The 23,136-nt window shown below is 41.5% G+C and overlaps 1 protein-coding gene across 2 annotated transcripts in view; it reads left to right on the top strand.

The window, feature by feature from the left end:
- Positions 1-12,626: 12,626 nt before the first annotated feature.
- cUnh21orf91 (chromosome Un C21orf91 homolog) overlaps positions 12,627-23,136 on the top strand; it is a 36,229-nt gene continuing 25,719 nt past the window's right edge. For both annotated transcript variants that reach the window (XM_080041737.1, XM_080041738.1), the window contains exons 1-2: positions 12,627-12,720; positions 14,737-14,870. In XM_080041737.1, the coding sequence (XP_079897863.1) occupies positions 14,744-14,870 (127 nt within the window). In that variant the 5' untranslated portion in view covers positions 12,627-12,720; positions 14,737-14,743. The remainder of the gene's footprint in view (positions 12,721-14,736; positions 14,871-23,136) is intronic.

The following is a 23,136-nucleotide window of genomic DNA, read 5'->3' as shown; positions in this document are numbered from 1 at the left end:
CTGGTTCTACAAAACAAGTTAATTTTTTTTTGCTTAAATCACATTACATTTTATTTAGCTGACACTTTTATCCAAAGCGACTTCCATTAAGTGCATTCAACCATGAAGGTACAAACTCAGAAAAACTTTCTTTCAGCATACCATGTGACTGCAGGCAGTGTTAGCTCTTGCCACTGCTCCACCTGCACGTGTGCAAGAATGATAGGCCTTGGTGTGGGCCAGAGTTGGCATGTCTGTATCTGTAGTATTATTTGCTGATGTATCCGCTCCAGACCCCACAGAGCACGCTCAGGTTGGCAGCGAGCATGGGAACAGCCCCTGAGGGGGATCACAGGGCTGTGGGATGATGGATGATTGAGAAGGAGCGCTGATGATGTTCTCCTAGGAATCCCAGCCTGTTGGCAAATTCTATAGAGACCACTTCAACTTTTCATCACTCCCTTAAACCAACATGCCCTCCTGACGCCTCAAGGGCTTGACTTTTGGTAATGTGAGGAACTGAGGGGCGGGTGGCTGGTGTGCATTGATTGTCCTGGTTTGTATATCCTCGTATTTGCCAGAGTGGCAGAATATGACTGGTGAAATGTGTATAATCGTTAGCCTCATAGCATAATTGCCTAAATCATATTTACTCTAGTCTACTTTTACTCTACATCTACTCTATTCTACATCTACTCTACATCTACTTTTCGTTAGCCTAATAGCATAATTGCCTAAGTCATATTTTAAGGGTTATAGAGTAGGGTAAAGTAGATGTAGAATAGAGTAGATGTAGAGTAAAAGTAGAGTAGAGTAAATATGATTTAGGCAAATATGTTATGAGGCTAACGTAATGTGAGGAGGACTGTTCTGTGTGTAATCTATCACGCCTGTTGCCTGGCGATGGCTCTGAGCTCCAGCTATGAGGAAGATAGCTGGCTGTACTGTTGCATAATATCAGATGTTATCTCCTGCAAAGAGACTGCTTTTATGTTTGATGGACTGGTAGGTTAGGTTTTTTTTATCCAGAAACTTGACTCCCGAGAAGTCACTTCCTATGGATAGGACTATGTAGGCCTAGTATAAAGCATTAGTGTCAATCACCATAAAGCGCATGGTTCATCAATATATCATTGGTAGCTTTAATACAAGACAATGATTTACTGAACAAACAGTTACTATTAGTTTTAAGTTTATTCCTTGTTCCTAATATTTTCATGGTTTCCAAATATGTCTGTAATTACGCAAGTAATAACACTAGAATACAGAATACACTACAGTAGATCTACACATTGGCCTAAATCAGCAGCCTGGGGCCCATACTCCTTTATGCTGGGCAGGAACAACTGCTTCTTTGAAACTGAATTCCTCACCACAATATTTATTGTACTTTTTGCTCCACTATTTTTAGTTGACAGCTATAGTTACCCATTACTTAGTAGATGAAGGTTTTATATACAACATGACCAGTTTAGAAAGTATATAGAATAAAAACACAACTGCAAGTATTACTTTTTTTCCAGACTGTTATTTGTAGCAGATTATTTTATACATGGTGGTATTTGAGTGTCTGTGTGTCTAGAAATGCACAATTTTAATCTTGTAGATTATTATTTATATTCTTAAATATTTTTAATTTACTCAAGTAAAGGTGTTTAGGTGAGATTTAAATGTAACTCCAAATGTAGCAGTAATAAGCAGTAAACAAACATGTTATAAATATTTTTGGAACACAGCAATTTAGTTCTAACCAAAAATATAAATGTATTGTATGTATGCTCTGGAGGCTGCAGTATGAACACAGCTGTAATAACTATTGGAGATAAATGACATTTTTCCATGACATGGATACTTCTTGTGTCATTGTCCACATATCCTTTAAAGGGCTGAGCAGTTTGGAGATGGATGAATAAATAACATTACGTTAATTCAAAATATTTGTCCAGTGAAAACCATTTGAAATGCTCTTTAGAGTTGTATATCAATATGATGCATTAACCACTGCATCAGATGCATCATAAGCCATTCCTCATTGTCTTTTCACCCTAGCACCTATTAATCTCCTTTGGTTTGTTGTGTGTATATGAGTAGCTGTATTTATCTTTTTGTATATGTGTTTTTATTTTGATTAGTTCGTATCTATTTGATTGTACTTGCTCGTATGTATTTTGTTGAAGCACTTTGTAAACCATTGTTTTTAAAGGTGCTATATAAATAAAGATATTAATATTATTATTATTAAAAAGGTCTGACTTATTTAAATTGTCTATACAGTGCTATACTAGTCTCTCAGAGAATTCCTGCTCTGGAAGTGTCTTGAGGATTACAAGACTTCTTTTTTTTCACAGCAGGGTCTGCAGGTTTGCCGTGTCCATCCCCTTTGTTAGACTATGACTGGGACTGTTCAGTTTGAACTGAGTCAGGCCTCACTGCTCTGACGAACCCAACAGAGACCTCATCAACCACACAACATTGGCTCAAGTGATGCAAGAGAAAGGAAATCAGGAAAGAGTGCTTACATAGAACAGTTGTGTTAATGGCTGCACTATCTATAAAGGAAATAAAAGTCTTAAGTGTATCTTTCAGAGAAGAAATAGATTAATTCTCTTTACCCACATCTATTTCAGTCGTAGATGATCTGAAAAAACAAAGGCAGCAGCCAAAGGTAACACCATCTGCCCGACGCTCTGTGACTGGTTGCTGGCAGTCTAACACCCATTTACAGAGTGCTGCTGTGGAGCTGTTTTTCTCCCCAATCGCAATCTCTTTTTTTCCTCTCCCCTTTTTTTTAACCTCACAGAACTGGCTGAACGGGATCTGAAGCTGTGGCTCTTTAAGATGCAAGGCAAGCTGCAACATGTGGCTGAGGAGTCAGGCTGAAAACATGGATGTGTGGGCGAACTGCAGCGTTGATGAATTATACGATTCATGGCTCACTACTAGGCATAGGGTGAAGAATACCCCATTGAAATACAACTCAAAGCAATTCATTTGATAGATGTGTGAGTCAGATGGTTGAAGTACATAGATTAGAGTTAAGCCCTTGTAAATATTATTGATATATGCGATTGTTTGTCAATCAAAATACACAAGGAGGGAAAAGTATAGTTTCCTGTAAAGGTTTAGTCTGAGAACATAATCAGTGAACGTGTTAAGGTTAAAGTCCATGCTGAGAGAGGGATTCTTCTGAAGTGTAAAACTTGCCCACAGCGCCACATAGTAACCGCACAGTATCCGCACAGTAACCACTGTATGCTGACAGTGTGTCAACATGTGTGTCCCTTCATGTGTGTTCACGGAGCAGCACAGGGATGTGTCAGGATCTGTACACATGACATCAGCCTTGGCAGCCTGGACTCCAGCTTTGTAATACAGTGACGTGTTCTTGATTACAGATAAAGTCTGAGCTTTAGAAGCACCATCAAGTTGTGTGGTATTGTCTGCTTATTTGGGTGTTTGTAACACTAATAGCCATCTTACATTATAGATTTTTGGATTTCTTTGCTCCTTTTAACATTTTCTTCATAACTTTTAAATGGTGTTTTAGTGCTCAGATAATCAGTTAAGATCTCCTTCGCATAATAAGACTATCTGGGGATTTGTCTGATGACAGCCTGCATACACACAAGTATAATTGTGTGATTGAAATACACACAGTGAAGGAAGCTGCAGAGCTCACTGCTGCCAGATGGGCCACACAAGCCTTTACTAAACAGATGCAATACACTGTGAACAAGAGGCTGTGCTTCTGCTCTGTGTATAGGGGGCGTTAGGCCAGCTTTTCTTTAAAGCCCTTTCCTGCATCAGGCATCTCAACCACATACCCTGCGTTCCAAATCACATACTTTTTCTTTTTACTACACTACATACTAAAGTACAGAAGAGTTTTAGGGCCACAGGAGAGAAAAAAAATCAGACAAGGAAGTTTTTTTTCATTATGTCAAGAATAAAGACGAATACTCCAAAATGCTATTGGAGTTAGTGAGGCCTTTTGGCTATTTTCAGCATACTACAATTGACCTGCATGTATTGGGACATCCTAAAACATTTTCTAGCATACTAAATAGTATGGAAGTATGGGGATTGGAACGCAGGGATAGAAGAGGAAAGCTTGGCTGTGCTTGCGTTACCACTTTTTGACCATGAGATGGCGCAAACTCTTTCTAGATGTTGTTCAAAGGAATATTACTGAGTCATATCCCATCACTTACCAAGCCATTAGTGATGACTTCCTTCAATTTCCTTTTTTTTAAATAAGACGTTATCCTGCATTAACATTTTATCATGGGAGGCTGTCATAGTGAAAATGGGTATGGGTTCAAATCATTCAAAGTCATCAATGCAATAGTATCAAAGGAGTAGTGTAATGCTAGTCGACTGAAATGCATTAAGATGATGCAGAATGGCCTTCATTTACATTACCATCTGCTGGTCCTGAAATACAAAAGCAGAGGCTATGGTTATACTGGCTATGGTTATACAGGCTATGGTTATACAGGCTATGGTTATACAGGCTATGGTTATACAGGCTATGGTTATGCAGGCTATGGTTATACAGGTTATGGTTATACAGGCTATGGTTATACAGGCTATGGTTATACAGGCTATGGTTATGCAGGCTATGGTTATACAGGTTATACAGGCTATGGTTATACAGGCTATGGTTATACAGGCTATGGTTATACAGGCTATGGTTATACAGGCTATGGTTATACAGGCTATGGTTATACAGGCTATGGTTATACAGGCTATGGTTATACAGGCTATGGTTATACAGGCTATGGTTATACAGGCTATGGTTATACTGGCTATGGTTATACTGGCTATGGTTATACAGGCTATGGTTATACTGGCTATGGTTATACAGGCTATGGTTATACTGGCTATGGTTATACAGGCTATGGTTATGCAGCTTGAGTGACAGTTCCCCAGAGCAATGCATAATTTTCACATAACATTTCAGTAAAATAATGACTTCAATGACTATCAACAGGTTTTTACAGAGGTGTTTCATTTCAAATGATATGCATGGCCCAATTAAAATCGCTCACTTCTAATATGAAAAAAACAACAACACCACATAGTAATTCATTAATCTGAATAAAGCCTCAGTGGATGGGCGACAACCTCGGACAAGGTCACATCTGCATGCTCTTAATGCTACCAAACCAATAATAGTTTTAGTGACGGGGATTTCAGCACTGTAAACATTGTATTGCAGCAACATTATTAGGTAAAAGCACAGGCTCCAGCCAGGCCTACACTCAGGTCCATAAATATTTGGACATTGACACAATTTTCATCATTGTGGCTCTGTACACCACCACACTGTATTTGAAAAGAAAACATCAAGATGTGCTTAAAGAGCAGACTTTCAGCTTTAACTTGAGGTACTAGTGCAGTGCCCGTAGGAAGCAGGTAAACAAAGAAACATATTAGACAGTACATTTGGCTGCTATCAGTGATGGCTAATTTTACACTGTTAAAGGTTATTATCAGTAAGTTACTTTGTAGAAGTTGGCTATAGAGTAGGGCAACATTCCTTAGTGTATTGTGTAAAGATAACCACAAACTAATTCCATGTGTTTTGTTCAGTGAAATGAAACAGAAAATGTGTTAATTAATTAAGTGTTGAATCCTAAAGAAGAATCGAGCTGTACAGGTGTTACCTATACAATCTGATATTATGGTACCCTGCAAACTGCCCTCCATACTGCACAATGCACTCAAACTTACAATCAGTTGCCTATATAGTAAATGGCTGCACTGTGTATAAAAGGAGGCTATGCTGCACGCCATGACAACATGGTCAACCCCATTACCATCACTGTTAGGTATTTGAAAGATAAGACAGTTTGGATAACTGTCAATTAACGTTACCGTGTCAGTAGCAGTCAGCTGTGTGTGTGTGTGTGTGTGTGTGTGTGTGTGTGTGTGTGGGGGGGGGGGGGGGGGCGGGGGGGGGGGGGGGGTGACTTGTGTGCGCGCGCGGGCGTCCGCATCCGAGACCGTGGTGTCAATTAACGTTAACTTGTCAGTAGCAGGAAGCGTGTGTGTGTGTGCAGCTGTGTGTGTGTGGGTGGATCTCAATACAGGGGCTGCGGTCTACGAAGGCTGCATTTGAAGACCGATTGCGTCATAGCGGCGCGCAAAGGTTGTTCCATTTGCAAGGCTCCTTGCAAGGCTCCTCATATGCGGCAGAGAAATGCAGCCTTCGTTTCATGGTTTTGAAGGCTGCATCAGATGTATCCTTCGCGGCCCAACATATCCCAAGATTCATTGCGTTTTTTTCAGAGATGGCATAAAATAAAATTAAAAATAACAAAACAGCAATGTGTTGCTCCATCTTCTTAACTTTTATCTTCCTTTCTTTTTTTCTTGTACTTTTTTTTCTTTTCGTCTGGTAGGCAACTTCTTTTTCTTTTTTCCTCCGTTGACAAGGCTGTTTCCGTTGGCAGCAATCAGGGTTGCTAGGCAGCACAGGAGCGGCGAGTCGTCACGCAAGGTAACGTCTTGTTACGCAAACCGGAAATGCTCGTAAACGGAGACCTGCGGAGACCGTCCCGTTTAACAACACTCGTTCGGCCCTGGTTCGGCCTTCGAATCGGCCTTCATAGCAGTGGCGGATTCAGAACGTAATTTATGGGTGGGCCTAGGAATATCTGGATGGGCCTTGTTTTTTTCAAAGATTAAACAAACACACATATAAAATCATGAAGTGGAGAGAACGTGCAGATCGGTAGTAGGCCTATATGTTAATATGCCTTTTACTCATGTCAGAATATCACATAATAAAAACACAAATCCAACACTGCATAGCTCACGTTATAGCCTACTAGTGACTACAACCCGAACATGAATATGAATCAAACGAATCGAATGAATTAATATAAAAAAAAAATCAGAAACAGCAATCATGCCACGGCGGGCCAGCATATAAAAACCCAGTCTAACCGGAGCTTCTACACAAGGCGGAGTCTTATATAGCCTACCTATATAAAATTATGAAGTGGAGAGAACTTGCAAATCTGTAGTATTTTAATATGCCTTATACTCATATCACATAGGCCTAGCAGTCTTTCGGACTCGGATCAGATGTAGGATAATAACAAAATAAAAACACAAATCCAAAACTGCATAGTTCACGTTATATAGTGACTACAACCTGAACATGAATATAAATGGATCGAACGAATCGAATGACTTAATATTCAGAAAAAACTTTCAGAAACAGCAATAATGCCACGGCGGGCCAGCATACAAAAACCCAGTCTTACCGGAGCTTCTACACAAGGCGGAGTCTCGCTCGAGTTGAAAAAGTTGATTGTGTCATCATAATCCAAACTGTCAATTAGTTGTTAATGATAGGCTATTCCTTTTGCGGACAAGTCTGTGGTCGCAACAAAGCCCACTGCCCACTCTTTGATGACACATCCGTGAAGGAATCGCACACACACTGCAACCAGCTCACGTTTGGCTAAGTCTTTGTACTCATCTGCAAGAATGGCTAAATATTGTCCATGCAGTTCGGTCTTTATCTTGCGTAGCAGGATTGATGCTGCAGCCTCAAGCAGCGCATCCTGGATGTGGTGGCTCATCAATGTGGCATTGCGGGGCAACTCGATCAGTCTTTTTTCCACTTCTGGAGCATACTGTGACACAAACTTGAAGAGCTCTAGGAAATGACCTCTATTAAGTGCCTCCTCAGTTTCCCTGTGGCCTCTCAGTAGTATTTCTAGCTTGGCACATAACATGGCAATATCAAGAACAACTTTAACATGCTCCCGGTTTCGTTCCACAAATGACGGGGCGTCGCCGTGCAGCTGATTCAAAACTGTCCCGCGGCTTTTCGGTGCATGGCTGTCACTGTATGCTTTTAGTTTAGTTTGTGCAAAAGCATGCGACTTGTCTGAGACGTTTCCAGTTCCTGTAGGCCTAACCATCTCTGATAAAAGTAATCTCTGCGTGCATATCCGTAAAATGCCTACACGCCCTGCAAAAGACTGCGTCCCGCTCTTAACTGTATTCCATCCATTTGAATTGCTCATACCACCCGATGTTAAATGAGCGTGATTTCCAACTAATGACAGTAGCTGGAAATGTTGTCAGCTTTGGTGGAGTGGCGGGTTCCTCCAGGGCAGAGAGATCCAATGGAGTCCCGCCGACGGTTGTCTCTCTGGATGACTCTGTGGCGGCTTTGGCTGTAGGCTATTATAACATTAGCACGACTAGTTGTAGCCATTTCCTCTGCATTCTCCGGGAAATCCTGCTGCTGTGGAGTCTCCATAGGTAACCTACAACCTGGTCCAACGGTATTAAATCATCATTTTGTAGACGTTGTTTTTTTTTAAAGTGACTCAAAGAGAGCTGTTTAGCCATTGCTAATTGAGGCTGCTATCTGATAGTGCACGAAACCGCCATCCGCTGTCTGCGTCGACCATGATGTTGCGTAAAGACGTACGTCACTGGACAGAAGTAGCATATTAAGTACGAGTAATATTTTAATTTTTTGGTAGCTACAGTGAATATTTTAAATGATAAATGTATTCAAGGATAAAAACATATATTGTATGAGAAAAGACAATTAAACATTAAAAATATATATATATTTTTTATTTTTTTTCCATGAATCTGATTGGGTGGGCCCACTGTCAATCTGGGTGGGCCTGTACCAACCAGGCCCACCCGTAGATCCGCCCCTGCTTCATAGGCTATAGCCTTCATAGACTGCGAGAGATGCGGTCTCTGTAATGGGATACAGCTTGTGACTCGTGTGCGCGCACGCGCACTTGGTGTGTGGGAGTGGACTTGTGTGCGCGCGGTCGCGCTCGGGCTTTCAGTTTAGATTTTAAACGGATATAAAACATTTTGTGGAAGCATCCGAGACCGTGCTGTATTATTACAGTGAAAATAGCGTGAAGTGCAGTCTTTACCACTAAAACGGACAGGTGGAGCAGATGAGGAGTTGATGAGGAGTTGTTGAGGAAGTAAGGCTGTGTCGGTCTGCTGTGTGTGTGCGTGTGTCCCGCTCGTCAGAGGGAGGCGGGGTTTAGTCGGCTCCGTGCGCACTTAAGCTACTATTCGCCAGCATGATATAAATATGATAACTTCTACAACTTCAAAATGAAGGATGAAGGATGCACACCTTCGTTCTGTGCGCAAGCAATATCCGGAAGCTCATGCCGATCTGACTAAAACTCAGAGAGATATGCGAGCCACAGACAGACACACAGACAGACGTTTCTTGCTTTATAGATAGATTTACATCCAAATCAGGTGAGCGGTGGAATTACAATAGTTCTATACGTGGTTCACCCCTTTTTTAATTAGATCAAAAGTAACTGGACAAAGTAAAATAATTATTTAAAAAAATTTCCACATTTAATATTAAAGGCCTACTTCACCGGTTTGAATATGAAGGTGTATTGAATTCTGAGATCCTATGTAGTATAAATGTGCGAAAAAAATTATATTTCTCTTTCTCGTGACATCACAGAAAGAGAAATATAGGGTTAAAAAAAAACGCACTTTGTAAATATTACTGTGATGTCACAGTAAAAGACATCACAGTAATATTTACAAAGTAAGTTTTTTTTTAACCCTATATTTCTCTTTCTGTGATGTCACGAGAAAGAGAAATATAGGGTTAAAAAAAACACTATTTCTGCCTTTTCTCAGGCTAGGATGAACCGATTTCAATTTTTTTCGCACATTTATACTACATAGGATCTCAGAATTCAATGCACCTTCATATTCAAACCGGTGAAGTAGGCCTTTAAGTTGCAAATCTATTGCAGTCAATGATATAGCCTGATGTCTGTAACCCACAGACATCAGCAGTGGGTGTGGTCCCTGGTGAGGCTCTCCAGACCCCTACTGCATCTGTCTTCAGTTCCTGCTTGTTCCTTGGGCAGTTTACCTTCAGCTTTGTCTTGAGAGCAAGTGAAATGAATGCTCAATTGGATTAGGGACAGGTTGATCATGAGGTATAGGTGTATCTGTCCTATAGTCCATAATCAAGAGAAGACTTCACCACAGTAAATACAGAGGGTCAGGTCACAAGATGTAAACCACTAGTGAGCCTAACTCTACCAAAGCCTACACAGTTCTGTTTCAACATCCTATGGAAAGATGAGACAAAGATCAACTATAACAGAATGATGGGAAGAAAAGAGTATGGAGAAGGGAAGGAACTGCTCTTTATCCAAAGCATACCGCCTCATCAGTGAAGCATGGCGGTGGTAGTGTTATGGTGTGGGCATGTGTGCAGGGCGACAGTGGCAAAGTGGGTAGAGAGGTCGCCTCTGGAGTGCAGGGTCGGAGGTTCGATCCCCCACCTACACACCACATGTCGAAATGGTTCAGAGAGCGCCTTGCATGGCAGCTACATCGGTGTATGAATGTGGTAAGAAATGTAAAGAAAATCGTCTAAAAGCGATAAATTAAGTCCATTTACCATTTATGTGTAGGCCAAATGAACTGGTTCCCTTGTATGTATTGATGATGTGACTGCTGCAGCAGGATGGAATCTGAAATGTTCCAGGGCAATTCTATCTGCTCATTCAGCCAAATGCTTCAGAACACATTGGATAGCGCTTCATGGACAATGACCCAAAGCATACTGCCAAGCATCCAAAGAGTTTTTAGAGGAAAATAAATGGAACATTCTGCAATGGCAGAGTCAATCACCTGTCCTTAAAGGTGCAGTGTGTAATATGACATCATCAAGAAAGTTCAACAAAGTTCTAGAATGCAAAGCTCCCTGGGTAACCCCACCCCTTTAGAATAATAACAGAAGCTACAGTGGCCTTCAAAGGCAAGAACAATTCTAAATTTTAAACAATGCACCTGATGACATTCCAACTATGACACTTTCAAGATGGCGGCACTAGGCCTTGGTCCAAAATATGCAGAAATATGGACATATATGAGACCCTTTCTAAGGGAAAAATAAATAATTCAAAAAAAATGTTTCAGCTATTATGCACTAAAGTAAATGTACTTATGGATATTATAATTACTTTCTACAAAATCTGCTAGGAAATAAAACCCAAAATTCTGCAGGTTTAATCCAATTGAGCATTCATTTCACTTGCTGAAGACAAAGCTGAAGGTAAACTGCCCAAGGAATTAGATGTAAATACCTCAAATTAAAGCTGAAAGTCTGAAGTCTGCACTTAACACACATCTTGATTGTTTCATTTCAAATGCATTGTGGTGGTGTACAGAGCCAAAAAGATGAAAATTGTGTCAATGTCCAAATATTTATGGACCTGACTGAACCTCACCACAAGTTATGACATACAGGTCTAGATGTCGCTGTTTGTAATGAATAAAAACAAGTCATTTAGAAATGCAGTCACACACTCCACACTCTGTGACAACACATTCAAAGGATATGGCATTTCAAGTATGTGCATTGACAGGACGAGTAGTGCTGCTGTATTTGATAATATAAGGTATTAAGTTTGTATGGTTAAAAGAATTGAATCTGAAGAAGACTGGCCTACTTTATTTGGGGAGATATGGAGGTTATCTTTTTAATAATTATTTATTCCAACTGCTAATGGGTCGTCACACAAGGGGGATTTGAGCGGCTCTTTTATATACAGTATCTCACAAAATTGAGTACACCCCTCACATTTCTTCAACATTGTCATTATATCTTTTCATGGGACAACACTGAAGAAATGACACTTTGATACAATGTAAAGTAGTCAGTGTACAGTGTATAACTGTGTAAATGTAGGCCTACTGTTGCCTCACAATAACTTGACACACAGCCATTATTGTCTAAACTGATGGCAACAAAAGTGAGTACACCTCTAAGTGAAAATGTCCAAATTGGGCCCAAAGTGTCAATATTGTGTGACCACCATTATTTTCCAGCACTGCCTTAACCCTCTTGGGCATGGAGTTCACCAGAGCTTCACAGGTGGCCACTGGAATCCTCTTCCACTCATTCATGACGACATCACGGAGCTGGTGGATAGATTAAAGACCTCGCGCTCCTCCACCTTCCGTTTGAGGATGCCCCACAGATGCTCAATAGGGTTTAGGTCTGGAGACATGCTTGGCCAGTCCATAACTTCCCTAAATGTCACCCCAATGTCTGGGGGCAATAAGCTACTCCTTTGCTATTGTTCCTTTCTCGATCTTCTGTTTCCCCCAACACCAGTGAATTAAATTAAAACTTAAAGATGCTCGTGCTGACAATGTAATATTTGTCTAAAATAAAGGCCTGCAGCGTGCTATACAGTGTATTCCACACAAACACAGAAAAATGCTTTACTATCATTGACTACCTGTAGGCTGTAAGCCTAGTAATCGAACCAGCCCAAATTCTTTCCGTCTGATATTGATAGGCTATGTTTTGATGACCCTGGAAAGACTTACCTCGATTTTTCCCATAGGGGTGAATTCACCTATACTGCTATCAAGCGCGGCTTGTGTAAATGAAACTTATCCATTTCCATTAAACAATTAAAATTACTTATACACAAATAATAAATGTATGCGTTTTCACGTGAGGCGGGGGGACAGAGACATAGGTGATAACTAAACTCCCCCCCCCTCCTCACATAATGGTTCGTTCCGCTGTGAGGGGAGAGCTGCTGCTGTAGCTTGCTGTGGATAATTTGCCGTGACGCTCTCATGTTTATGTCTCGACTGGGCCGAAGGAGAACCGTGCTGTCCACACAAAGGGGAACAGCTGCCCGAAGACACACTCTAAGCCAAACGGTACGTTTCACAAAAGTACTGTCCTCCTAACACACCGGCGGCACATTCGTTTTGTTGGATACCTCGCTGTTTATCAGAGACAAATAACGGTCACGAAGCAGCCCGAGCGGTCTACTCGGAGGATGCTAGCTTAACTTCTTCAGTTAGCAAGCAGTTGTTGTTTAACGTTATTTACAGACACTCTGATCACCGGGGTCTGCAACGGGCCGAGCCCATTACACTAGCTTTAGGCCATTTAAACTTCTGACAGGGACACACATACGTAATTTTGAAGGCGAAACATACTGTATGTGAATCCAACGAATTGAAAAGTTCATATGGAGCTCAGCTCGAGCCCCGTTATTGTTATCACTGGCTCTTTGGAAACACCGCCAAGTTTCCACTAACGTGTCTAAGACTGCGCAGTAACATTGTCTTAACTTGATTGCCTTAGCTTTGGTGCAGTCACAGCTCGTTGAAGAGGATGAAACAACCTTCTGTACAGTTAAATAACTCTTTCAAATAGTGTGGTTTACTGAGCTGCCCCTGTCTTTAAATGGTTTCACACATTTACAAGAACAACAGGGCTCACGGTGACGCATGCCCAGTGGCATCCTTGACATTGTTATAGCGGCATGAGTGTGTTTTTGTTTTTGAATCCTAACTTTCCACACACAAAAAATACGTCGTGTGTGTTCAGAGGGCTGATGGCTTGGGGGAAGAAGCTGTTGCACACTCTGGCAGACCTGGCCCAGATGCTCTGAAACTATCAGTTGCAACATGATGTGCCACACTCACACAAATGTGACCAAATGTGTTGTGGCTGAAACACTGGAGCAGAGGTTTGTTATCTTGAGTGCCTGAAATCATTCAGGTTGTTTATGGATGTCATATGGGTAGACAGTGACACATGTCTTTCTTCCAGCAAATTCTAAATATTTTTTTGTAAAGTCTGCTGCAACTCTCAGCTCTTTTAAATCAAGTCTGAAGACTTTTCTGTTTCTATTTTAACCTGCAATTTTATTGTATTTAAATGTTCTATTTCTATTCATTAGCTTTCAAATGTTTTATTTCTATTCATTCGCTTTTCTAATGTGTAATATGTATTTTAATCTTGCCCCTGTAAAGCACTTTGAGTGGCCTTGTGTCTGAATTGTGCTGTATAAATAAACATTGCCTTGCCTTGCCTAAAGACTTCCACACCTGGGATAGGGTTAGGGTATTATACAGAGTAGATGTACACAAATAAATAATGATTTATTTCACTCTCAATGTTTTGACGTTTAACCCTCCTTTCTGTACACAACGTCACCTTATCAAAGTCATCATACTGTACATGCCGAGTCCAGTCTGGAAGTCTGGCTTATTGTTCCACAGATATAGCCGTTTTGTTCCCTAGATATGACAATTTGTGGTCAGCGTTTGTGGAGAAAGCTTTTTGTCAAAATATTTTTTCTTCAAAATCAGTGAATATTTCTTCACTATGTGCTACCTGTCAGAGTGAGCTTAGTGTTAATACAGTGCGCTTATGCTCTACAAACAAAAGGTCTGTAAACAAAAGGTCCCATCGTAGCTGGCAACCTGCCAGTTTACAGAGCCTAGGCTGTGTATTAACACTGGATTTTTTACGGACAGGTAGTGGATTGTGAGGAGATATTTTCTGATTTAAAAAAAAAAAAAAAAAAGTGATTTTGACAACAAGCATTCTCCATAATCACTGGCTGACTTCACATTTAACCCTATTGGACCCAATAATAGCATGTTGTCACAGTAGAGAGAGACTTTGCCATTCCATCTGTTGTGTCGGCAATTAGCTGTACCATTTTAATCAGATGAGTTTGTTAAGTTATCACATCACTGACTGATAACATGCCTCTTTTTCTGTATCCTGTACCAAAAATTGTATGAACCAAAAAATAAGCCCCCAACGCACACTAGCCAAAAAAATTCATTTTTAATACGTTTATTTGAAAGTGTGACCTAATAAGCACACAGAGCTTGGTGGTATTGAGCCATGTGCTCTCTCTCTCTCCCCAGAGGCACCATGGATGAAGAGGAGCAGTTTGTGAACATTGATCTGAACGATGACAACATCTGCAGTGTCTGCAAGCTAGAGACAGAGACCGGGACATCATCTTTCTGCCATGTCTGCTTTGAACTCAGCATTGAAGGTAAGAAACCCAATACTGCTCTGTTTGCTCATCAGAGCAAAGAGACAACAAAGTCATGTGGGGGGAAAATTGATTTTTTTTTCACATACAGCCAATATATTTGTGCTTGCTTACGTTTCAAAGCAAGTGACAGTATGCAGTGAAGCACATTCTAACCCGAGCTTGACCTCAACACAGTCACACACACCATGTCTGTTGGATGGGAGGTCCATCTCCATCTTCATCTCCAGCAGTTTCAGTAGGCTAGCTTCATGAAGAGGAAGTTGAATAGATGTGTGCTGGTCTTAACTGCTAAGAGTCGGCAGCATAGTTTGCATCACACTAAGGCTTTTGCATTAAAAAAACAGATAAGTTAGGGATAACATGTCACCCTGGAGAAATGGAGACAGACAAGTTGAACAGGAGCCCTCCGTGCACATTATCCAGCTTTTCACGCAGCTACTACTAACTAATGTATTTGAATTGACGCACAATGTTGTTTTATGTTTGGTTTTAATGATTTAGAAAACACCTTTTATTGCTTACTGTATCAAAAATTGTAAGCTACGGTCGGAACTTCCTCTATAGCAACAGTAACTATTTAAATAATTGGCCAAGCGTACTGACATTGTCTTGACTGGAGTCTGTTCAGACATTAACCATTACTCCAAAGTTCCCTGCTCTCCAGATACATTCAAAGTAATGCATTCCAGTAGTAGTAGGCCAGTACTGTGTGTAGACGTCTTGTCAGCGGATTGATGGGGCAGGAAGTGATCACTGAAGTGACCAATCAGAACACAGCATGAATCAGTGCCATGTAATAAACATTTTTATCATCAGTTCCAAACATAATGAATATTAAGCACTTGCACTAGCAAGCTATAATACAGCCTCTGCAAGCTTTCACATGTGTTGATGTCTGCTATGATTACCTTCCACAAACACATCTTTTATCCTGGATATATGTGCAGGGTAATGGACCAAAGCAGGCCACTGTGATCCTCCCCTTTGATGGGCCACTCTAACTCAAGAGCATGTGTTTGAAGTGTTTTCATCTCTTAATTAACAAGTGTCCTATTTGAAGAAGAAGGGTGAATCACAAAGGATTAGATATGCTTCTCATTCGGCACTCGTCTCATAGATCTACAAAAGGCTCTTTTCAGCAATGAGGTGTGTGTGTGTGTGTGTGTGTGTTCGTGTCTGTAATCAAAATGTTGTTAAGTGACGCAGCCTGCGTTTTAAGGCATACATACAGTGACTGTATATACATGCCTAAAAACCCAGGCTTCATTAATGTATTACAGTAGTGTATTTAATTAAAAATTATATTTGGACCTATAAAAAACAAGAGCCTCCCTCACTAAATGCTTGATCTGTGTAATGTTTGGGGCGGCAGTGGCGAAGTGGGTAGGGAGTTCGCCTCTGGTGTGCAGGGTCGGAGGTTCGATCCCCCGTCTCCCCGCCACATGTCGAAGTGTCCCTGGGAAAGACACTGAACCCCGAATTGCTCCCGATAGTTAGCTTAGTTAGCTTAGCACCCTAGTGCCCTAGAGTTGTGGCAGACCCTGCATAGATTCTGACAACCTGTGTGTGGCAATGAAGTGGTAAGCGATTCAGAACGCAGGGCTAGCCTGGCACCGCCCGCCTACCTACTTCCGCTAAATTTTAATTTCCCTTCAGTAGCCAGTCTGGGTCCGCGGTTATATTAGGGGCCACTCACACTAGGGCCGCGGCCCCGTGCCCGAGCTCATTTGCATACTAAAGTCTAGAACGTTTGGCTAGTGTGACCACGCCATCCGTATTCCAGCACGGAACAGCCCCTTGGCCACGGCAGACTTGGGAGAGGTGTGCCGTGGCCAAAGTACAGATGCTAATGACACGCGCACAAGCAAGCGCACAGGCGGCGTTCCAGGCGTGAATGTATTAAGGATGCATAGTCCGTTAACGTCCGCTGCCATACTAGTCTGCACCAGAATTGCCCACCACTTGGACTGTAGCTACATGAAATGTGTGAGAATTAACGTGTGTGTAGGCCTAGGTGTGGGCTAATAAAAGAGGGAGAGAGCTAAATAGGTGAGCGCAGAAAGCAAAGCAAAAAGGTTTTCGTGTTTACTCACGTTTGTCAGATGATTTTTTTTCTTTTTCCTCCCGTCAGCTGTCATAACTGCCTTTACGCATGGCGGTGGAGACGCACCCAAAACAAAACACAGCGGGACTCCGCGCCCAGTGATAAGGAAACAGTAGCTAAGGTTTAACAAGAAACTTTATAAAGACACTTAAAAAAACGATCTCTGCCCATACAAAAAGTTCTGACTTGGATTACTTGATGGAGCGATCGTGTATAAAACCATCCGGTGTATGGTCTGATGACGGGCCGTTATATTAATAATAAACGGCGTGCTGCACAAATATGAGACTGTTCACCGCGACCTATTACGTCAAGGCTACATCTAAAAAAAAAAAAACAATAGCTTAAGGATTCTCGTTGCTCTAATGTGGAAGTGGAATATATGATGCAAAATTGACCGGATGAAAATATTCACAAACAGTCGTATAGCCTACAACACTACGCTCCAAATCCTAAACGTGCACGGTGACGTAGGCAAGGTGCAATCGTGCCCAGGCCACGAGCAGTGTGACCACAGGCCAGCGGGGGAAGTGGGGAGGGGGGGGAGCACGGAACAGGCAAACTTGCCTAGTGTGAGTGCGCCCTTATATAACTATTAGCCCCTTTTACACAGAGATTGCGGCATATTGACGGAACAACATCACTCCAAAATGCCGGCTTTGTTTGCTTCTGTGTTATTTACACAGAACCAAGCAACGCCGGCCTGCTGGCGCATCAGTAGCCCCTTTTACACAGCGCTCCGGAATGAAAGAGGTGCTTGTAAACAGCGTCAGGTGTGACGTAAACATTTAGCGCCGCGCCGGTCAGCTGCTTTACAACAACAATACTGGCCGGTGAATTGAGAGCAGAAGTGCTGGAGCTTGCAGTAAGAGGGCCGTATTTTACTGTCCCCACGATGTGCCAGTTGATCTCGCTACGCGCTGAGTCCAACATCTCTGGGACTGTTAACCAAACTGACAAAAATCACTCCGCTGCTCACTGCTTCACCTCTGTCTGTCTGTGTGTGTGTGTTTGTGTGACAGGTTGGTTGTGAGCGAGTCTCTTTGTGAGACAGACATAAACATAGACATAAACATATCCTACACACAGTGTGTGAAGTCACGTTACTGTAGGCAGAAATAAAGTGTGGATATACGCTCAGACTTAGGATAATAATAGCGGCGGCGGAATCCAGTCAAGACGATGTGAGTACGTTTGGCCGCATATTAAGACAGTAACTTCAGGCTGCAGCCCGCAATGTAAACGTTCCGCAGTAATTTTCTCCATGAATTGTGTTATTTATGTTGGGGGATAATGCTTTGTTAGCTAGATGGAACTCTTGTTAAACATATTGGCCGATTAGAATTATAATTTGTAGAGTGTGCGAGTCTTGAGTTGTGTTAGCAAAACAGTAGCTCTGTGGCTAACAGCTGAGCCCGAGCCTTCAGTCAGCTGAAGCAGACAGTCTAGCGGGGCGAGCAGACTATTCCACCGTTCCTTGGTCGTTCCTATTTACTGGCGTACTGAACTACGTTTTAGTTACATAAGAACCTAGAGCAAGAGCCCTCCGCTGCGCGTCGGGCTCCTGCTTCAGCTTGTCGGACTTTATTTCTAGCAAGTGACCCGTTCGCTATACTTTATCCCTTACTTAGCCTAGCCTAGCTTTCCCATTGTACAACTTCTCCTGGGCAGAAATAGACTCATACACTCTGCAAAATGAAGTGCGGGGGTTTGGATTGAGCAACGGACTTTATGATCAGCTAGATTATACGCCGTTCCTTTTATTTGGTGATTTTTACGGGACATCAGGCCGCCGTGGTTAATGTTAAACACACGTCCTTCTACATGGTCGCATGTTTAGAACGTAGACTATGGAACGTCAAACGCCCCCCAGTTCCGCATCAACAAGCTGGAGCATTTAAACAGAGAGGCGGAACTGATCGTGTCGGGAATCTTACTACCCCCCGAGGTAGTAAAATTCCCGGAACAATCTCTCGCACCTTTCTTCCCTCGTTCCGCAACTGTCGCATTTATACAGCAGGGCGGAGGGCCGAAAGGCCGGCATATTCCCGGCTTTCACTGGCTGTGTAAAAGGGGCTATTGGTTCTTAGAGGAAGGGGGGAGGGGTGCAAGCCGTGTGCCTGCTCACTGCTCATGTTGACTTACCACAGCAGTCATTCATCCTTTGCCATCCTTCATTAAGGGAGAAGAGAAAAATTGTCCACTCTTGCAGACAGAGCGTACAAAACTACAACCCCAATTCTGAAAAAGTTGGGACATAAAACAGAATGTGGTAATTTTATTCTTTTTTCGCATACAATCAAGTTGAAAACAATACAATGGCAATATATTTAATGTTTTATCTATTATTATCTATTTCATTGTTTTGCATAAATATATGCTTATTCTGAATTTGATGCCAGCAACACATTTCAAAAAAGTTGGAACTGGTAGGGGAGAACGGGGTTATATGTCACACGGGTTGGTTGTCACAATTGTTATACCGCAGAACCAGAAGGCGCTGTCTGTGAAATTTTGGTATGTAAATATCCAGAATTGGGATCAGAGGTCACCAACATAGTCTTCTTTGAAGTTAGACTGCTGAATTTGAGGTGAGAGGACTGTTTGTGTTTTTCATGTCAAATTGAAAATATTTAGCTCCTCAGTATTTTCTTCTAGGCTTTTACACAATGGGTTTATAAAAAAACACTTGTTACCCTAAAAAAGTGTGAAGGGTAAACTATAGTTTAGATTGTGGTTAGCAAGCTAATTAGTTGTCAGATGGTTGTTGGTCTTGATGCTAGCAAGAAATTCAAGTTGGGGTTGGTCGTCACATTTTTTGGGGGGTTGGTTGTCACATGTTATCCAAAGGCTTCAGCCAGAAAAGGAACCCAATAACGAAATAAATTGTCAAGCTGTATCCCTCACTGACACCACAGAGAAGGAAAGAATAGAGCAGGAAAAGGCAGCTAGCATGCAAAAGAAAAAAAGGCAACAAAACCAAAACAACCCAGTGCATCCCAAACTAGACCAGCTGCCTAGGCTACAGTACAGTAAGTTATGTAGGCCTATTTGTCAACTTTTGACAATTGACAATGCAATTAAACTTTCAAATTTAGTTTTAAGATGATTCCCATTAAGATAACATTGTGACATACAACCCCATAGTGTGTGACAACTAGGTATGGGAATTGATAAGAATTTAACGATTCTGATTCCGATTCTGATTCTGCTTATCGATCCGATTCCTTATCGATTCTCATTGTGTGAGAAATTAAGTACAAATGTGTTTATTTGTATTAACCTGCTTTAATATCTGATCAGAAGTGTGTCTAGTGTGTGCAAAGATTATCAAGAGTACTTTAGGAATGGGGAATTGTCAATTTTCACATTAATTGGTCCGGACAAAAAAAAAGTTTGCCTTTTTAAGCCCAAATGCCATTATGCTCCCTAAAAACTAAAAACACAGACTGAAAGCAGTCAAGGAAGAGCTTGTGCCTTTTGGAATATTAACTGTGCTCATTTGCATTCAACAAAATTCAACTGACATAAAAAATACAAAGAAGTCTTCTGTAAAGATAAGACCAACTATCAACTTTGGCAAATTAACCATTTGTTTGCAGAAAAAATATCATGTATGCCCTCTCAGGAAGGATACGAGATATTTTATGTATGCTGTTCGAATGCCATTTTTCAGGCTTCGAGTATACGTTGGTTTTTCCGAGCGAATATTCGGATATTCGTTCCAGAAAAACACACCATCAAACCAACATTAATAATGCCAATGTACTCACTGAAACCGAGTGTGTGAGCCGAGACAGCAAGCTGTGTAGTTTGTTGATGCTTTAATAACTTTCGAACGGTAGTAAAGTTGGAGTTCCTTACTTTTTCCCCGTGGAGGCAAACAGCTGTTTTTCCGTTCCAAATCAGCTGTCCTCTGCGCCATCGTAACCCATACAGGAGCTTATCAATTCATCCAGGAACGTGCATCTTTTCTGCGATTTATAAATCCATACAAAGATCCAATATTGATAGTCTTTTGTGTCCATATTATATCCATTATTGACGCCTATTCCCATGATGCAAGCAAGTCACGGTTGATGATGGCTGAATAGCATGGCTGAATGTAAACAAACAGCTGAGCTAAGCTAACGTTAGCATTACGTCAAGCATAAGCATTACATTTCCTTCCGAAATCGCGCTAATGTTGTGGTAGCCTATAGAGTTATTAGGAACACAATCTATTCTTCCTCCATCTCTCTCTCCCTCCTGCGCTTGGTGCCGCTTTTAGTTTGCCTCACTCTGGTAACATCACGCAGCCTACTACAGCTGATATCACCGGAACTTGCACTTTGAAAAGGCAACTGCTAACTAGGTCAAAGTTCAAATAATTCGATAATATATTTTAAATTAACGTCTAATTTGTATTTTACAATTGTTTTATAACTTGTATATCCAAATATTATTTGCTGACAAAATATACTGCAGTTTGAGCTACCTTTGCAAAAAAAATGTAAAAAAAAGTTTTTTGAAAAAAAAAAATATAAAAAAAACTAATATCCCAAATACTGAATTGAGCTCCGAATACTAATTTAACAAACAAATACTCGGATATTCGAATAATTCGGGCCAGCCCTACAAGTCAGTGCTTTTTGTATGGTCAGAGATCGTTATTTTAAGTGTGTCTTTATGAAGTTTATTGTTAAACTTTAGTGTAGACTATTGTTTCCTTATCACCGCTGAGTTCCGCTGTATGTTGTTTTGGGTTCGTCTCCACCTGCCGTGCGTAAAGGCAGCATTATAACAGCTGACGGGAAGAAAAAGAAACAAACCAGCTGACAAACGTGAGTAAACACTGCGGGGCTTAAGGCAGCGGTCAAGAAAACCTTTTTGTTTTGCTTTATGCTGCTCTCACCTTTTTATCTCTCTCCCTCTTTTATTAGCCCACACATATGCCTACACACACGTTAATTCTCACACATTGTATGTACAAGTCCAATGGGCAATTCTGGTGTCGACTAGACAGGCAGCGGACATTTAAACGTTTGACCGTCACGATTGCCGTCTGCTCGCTTACGCTCGTGCTTGTGCGCGTGTCATTTGACGAAATGGAAACTTTACAATTGTTGCAAGTGGCCGTATTGTCGTCTTTTCAATTGGAAAACAACCAACATTTAGAGAGATTCTGTCTCAACGCCATGTTTGCTGCGTTCTGAACCAAAACAACACAGCGTGAGTGTCAAGTCATGACGTATTGCAACGAGCGGAACCGATAAGCGGAATCGTTAAGCAGGCATGTTAACGATTCCAGGGAATTGGTTGACTCGGCACCGGTTCTGAAGAGGAACCGGGTCTCGATTCCCATCCCTAGTGACAACCGACCCCTTGATGGGTTTGGTTGTCACAATGTGTAAGGGTGTCTTTGATGATTAATTTCTTCTTTATTACAATAAGTTAGAAAACTTGAGGGGTACACATTTCAAGCCAATACCTTAAGCTTCAATTTAATGTTGGAATGACTATTGAAAGATGTTTAGGTGATGAGCATTTCTCACTAGAGTAAAAAGTGTGCCTACTATCCCCGGTCTCCCCTAGCAGGTGATGTTATCGTGAATGATGGATATAAAGGGGCATCCCGTAAATGTTCAGTCTCCACAAGCAATAATGGGGTGAGGCTCACCACTTTGTGAAGAACTGCAGAGGAAAACAGTACAACAGTTTAAAAACAACATTCCTGCAAAGAATTTAAGGATTTCATCATCTACAATCCATAATATAATTAAAGTATTTATCTGGAGAAATCTCTGCACGTAAGAGAGGTCCAAAATTAAAATGTAATGGAAATGATCACATTCTGTTTTATTCACATTTTAGGGCGCACTCACACTAGGCCATCTGTTCCGTGCCCGAGCTCATTTGCATACTAAAGTCTAAATCGTTTTGCTAGTGTGAGCATGCCATCCGTATTCCAGCACGGAACACTTCCTTGGCCACGGAACGCTTGGGAGACGTGTGCCCGGGCACGGTACAGATGCTAAAGAGATGACACGCGCACAGGCAAGCGTTCCTGACTTAAATTTATTAAGGATGCATAGTCGGTTAAACGTCCGCTGCCTTACTAGCCGGCACCAGAATTGCCCATCACTTGGACTTTAACATAAAACATGTGAGAATTAACGT

This window comes from Ammodytes marinus (assembly GCF_949987685.1).
Source record: "Ammodytes marinus genome assembly, chromosome: 14".
In the NCBI taxonomy this organism is placed as follows: Eukaryota; Metazoa; Chordata; class Actinopteri; order Uranoscopiformes; family Ammodytidae; genus Ammodytes; species Ammodytes marinus.
Note: the sequence above shows the minus strand (reverse complement) of the source record. Positions and strands in the feature narration are given on the sequence as shown.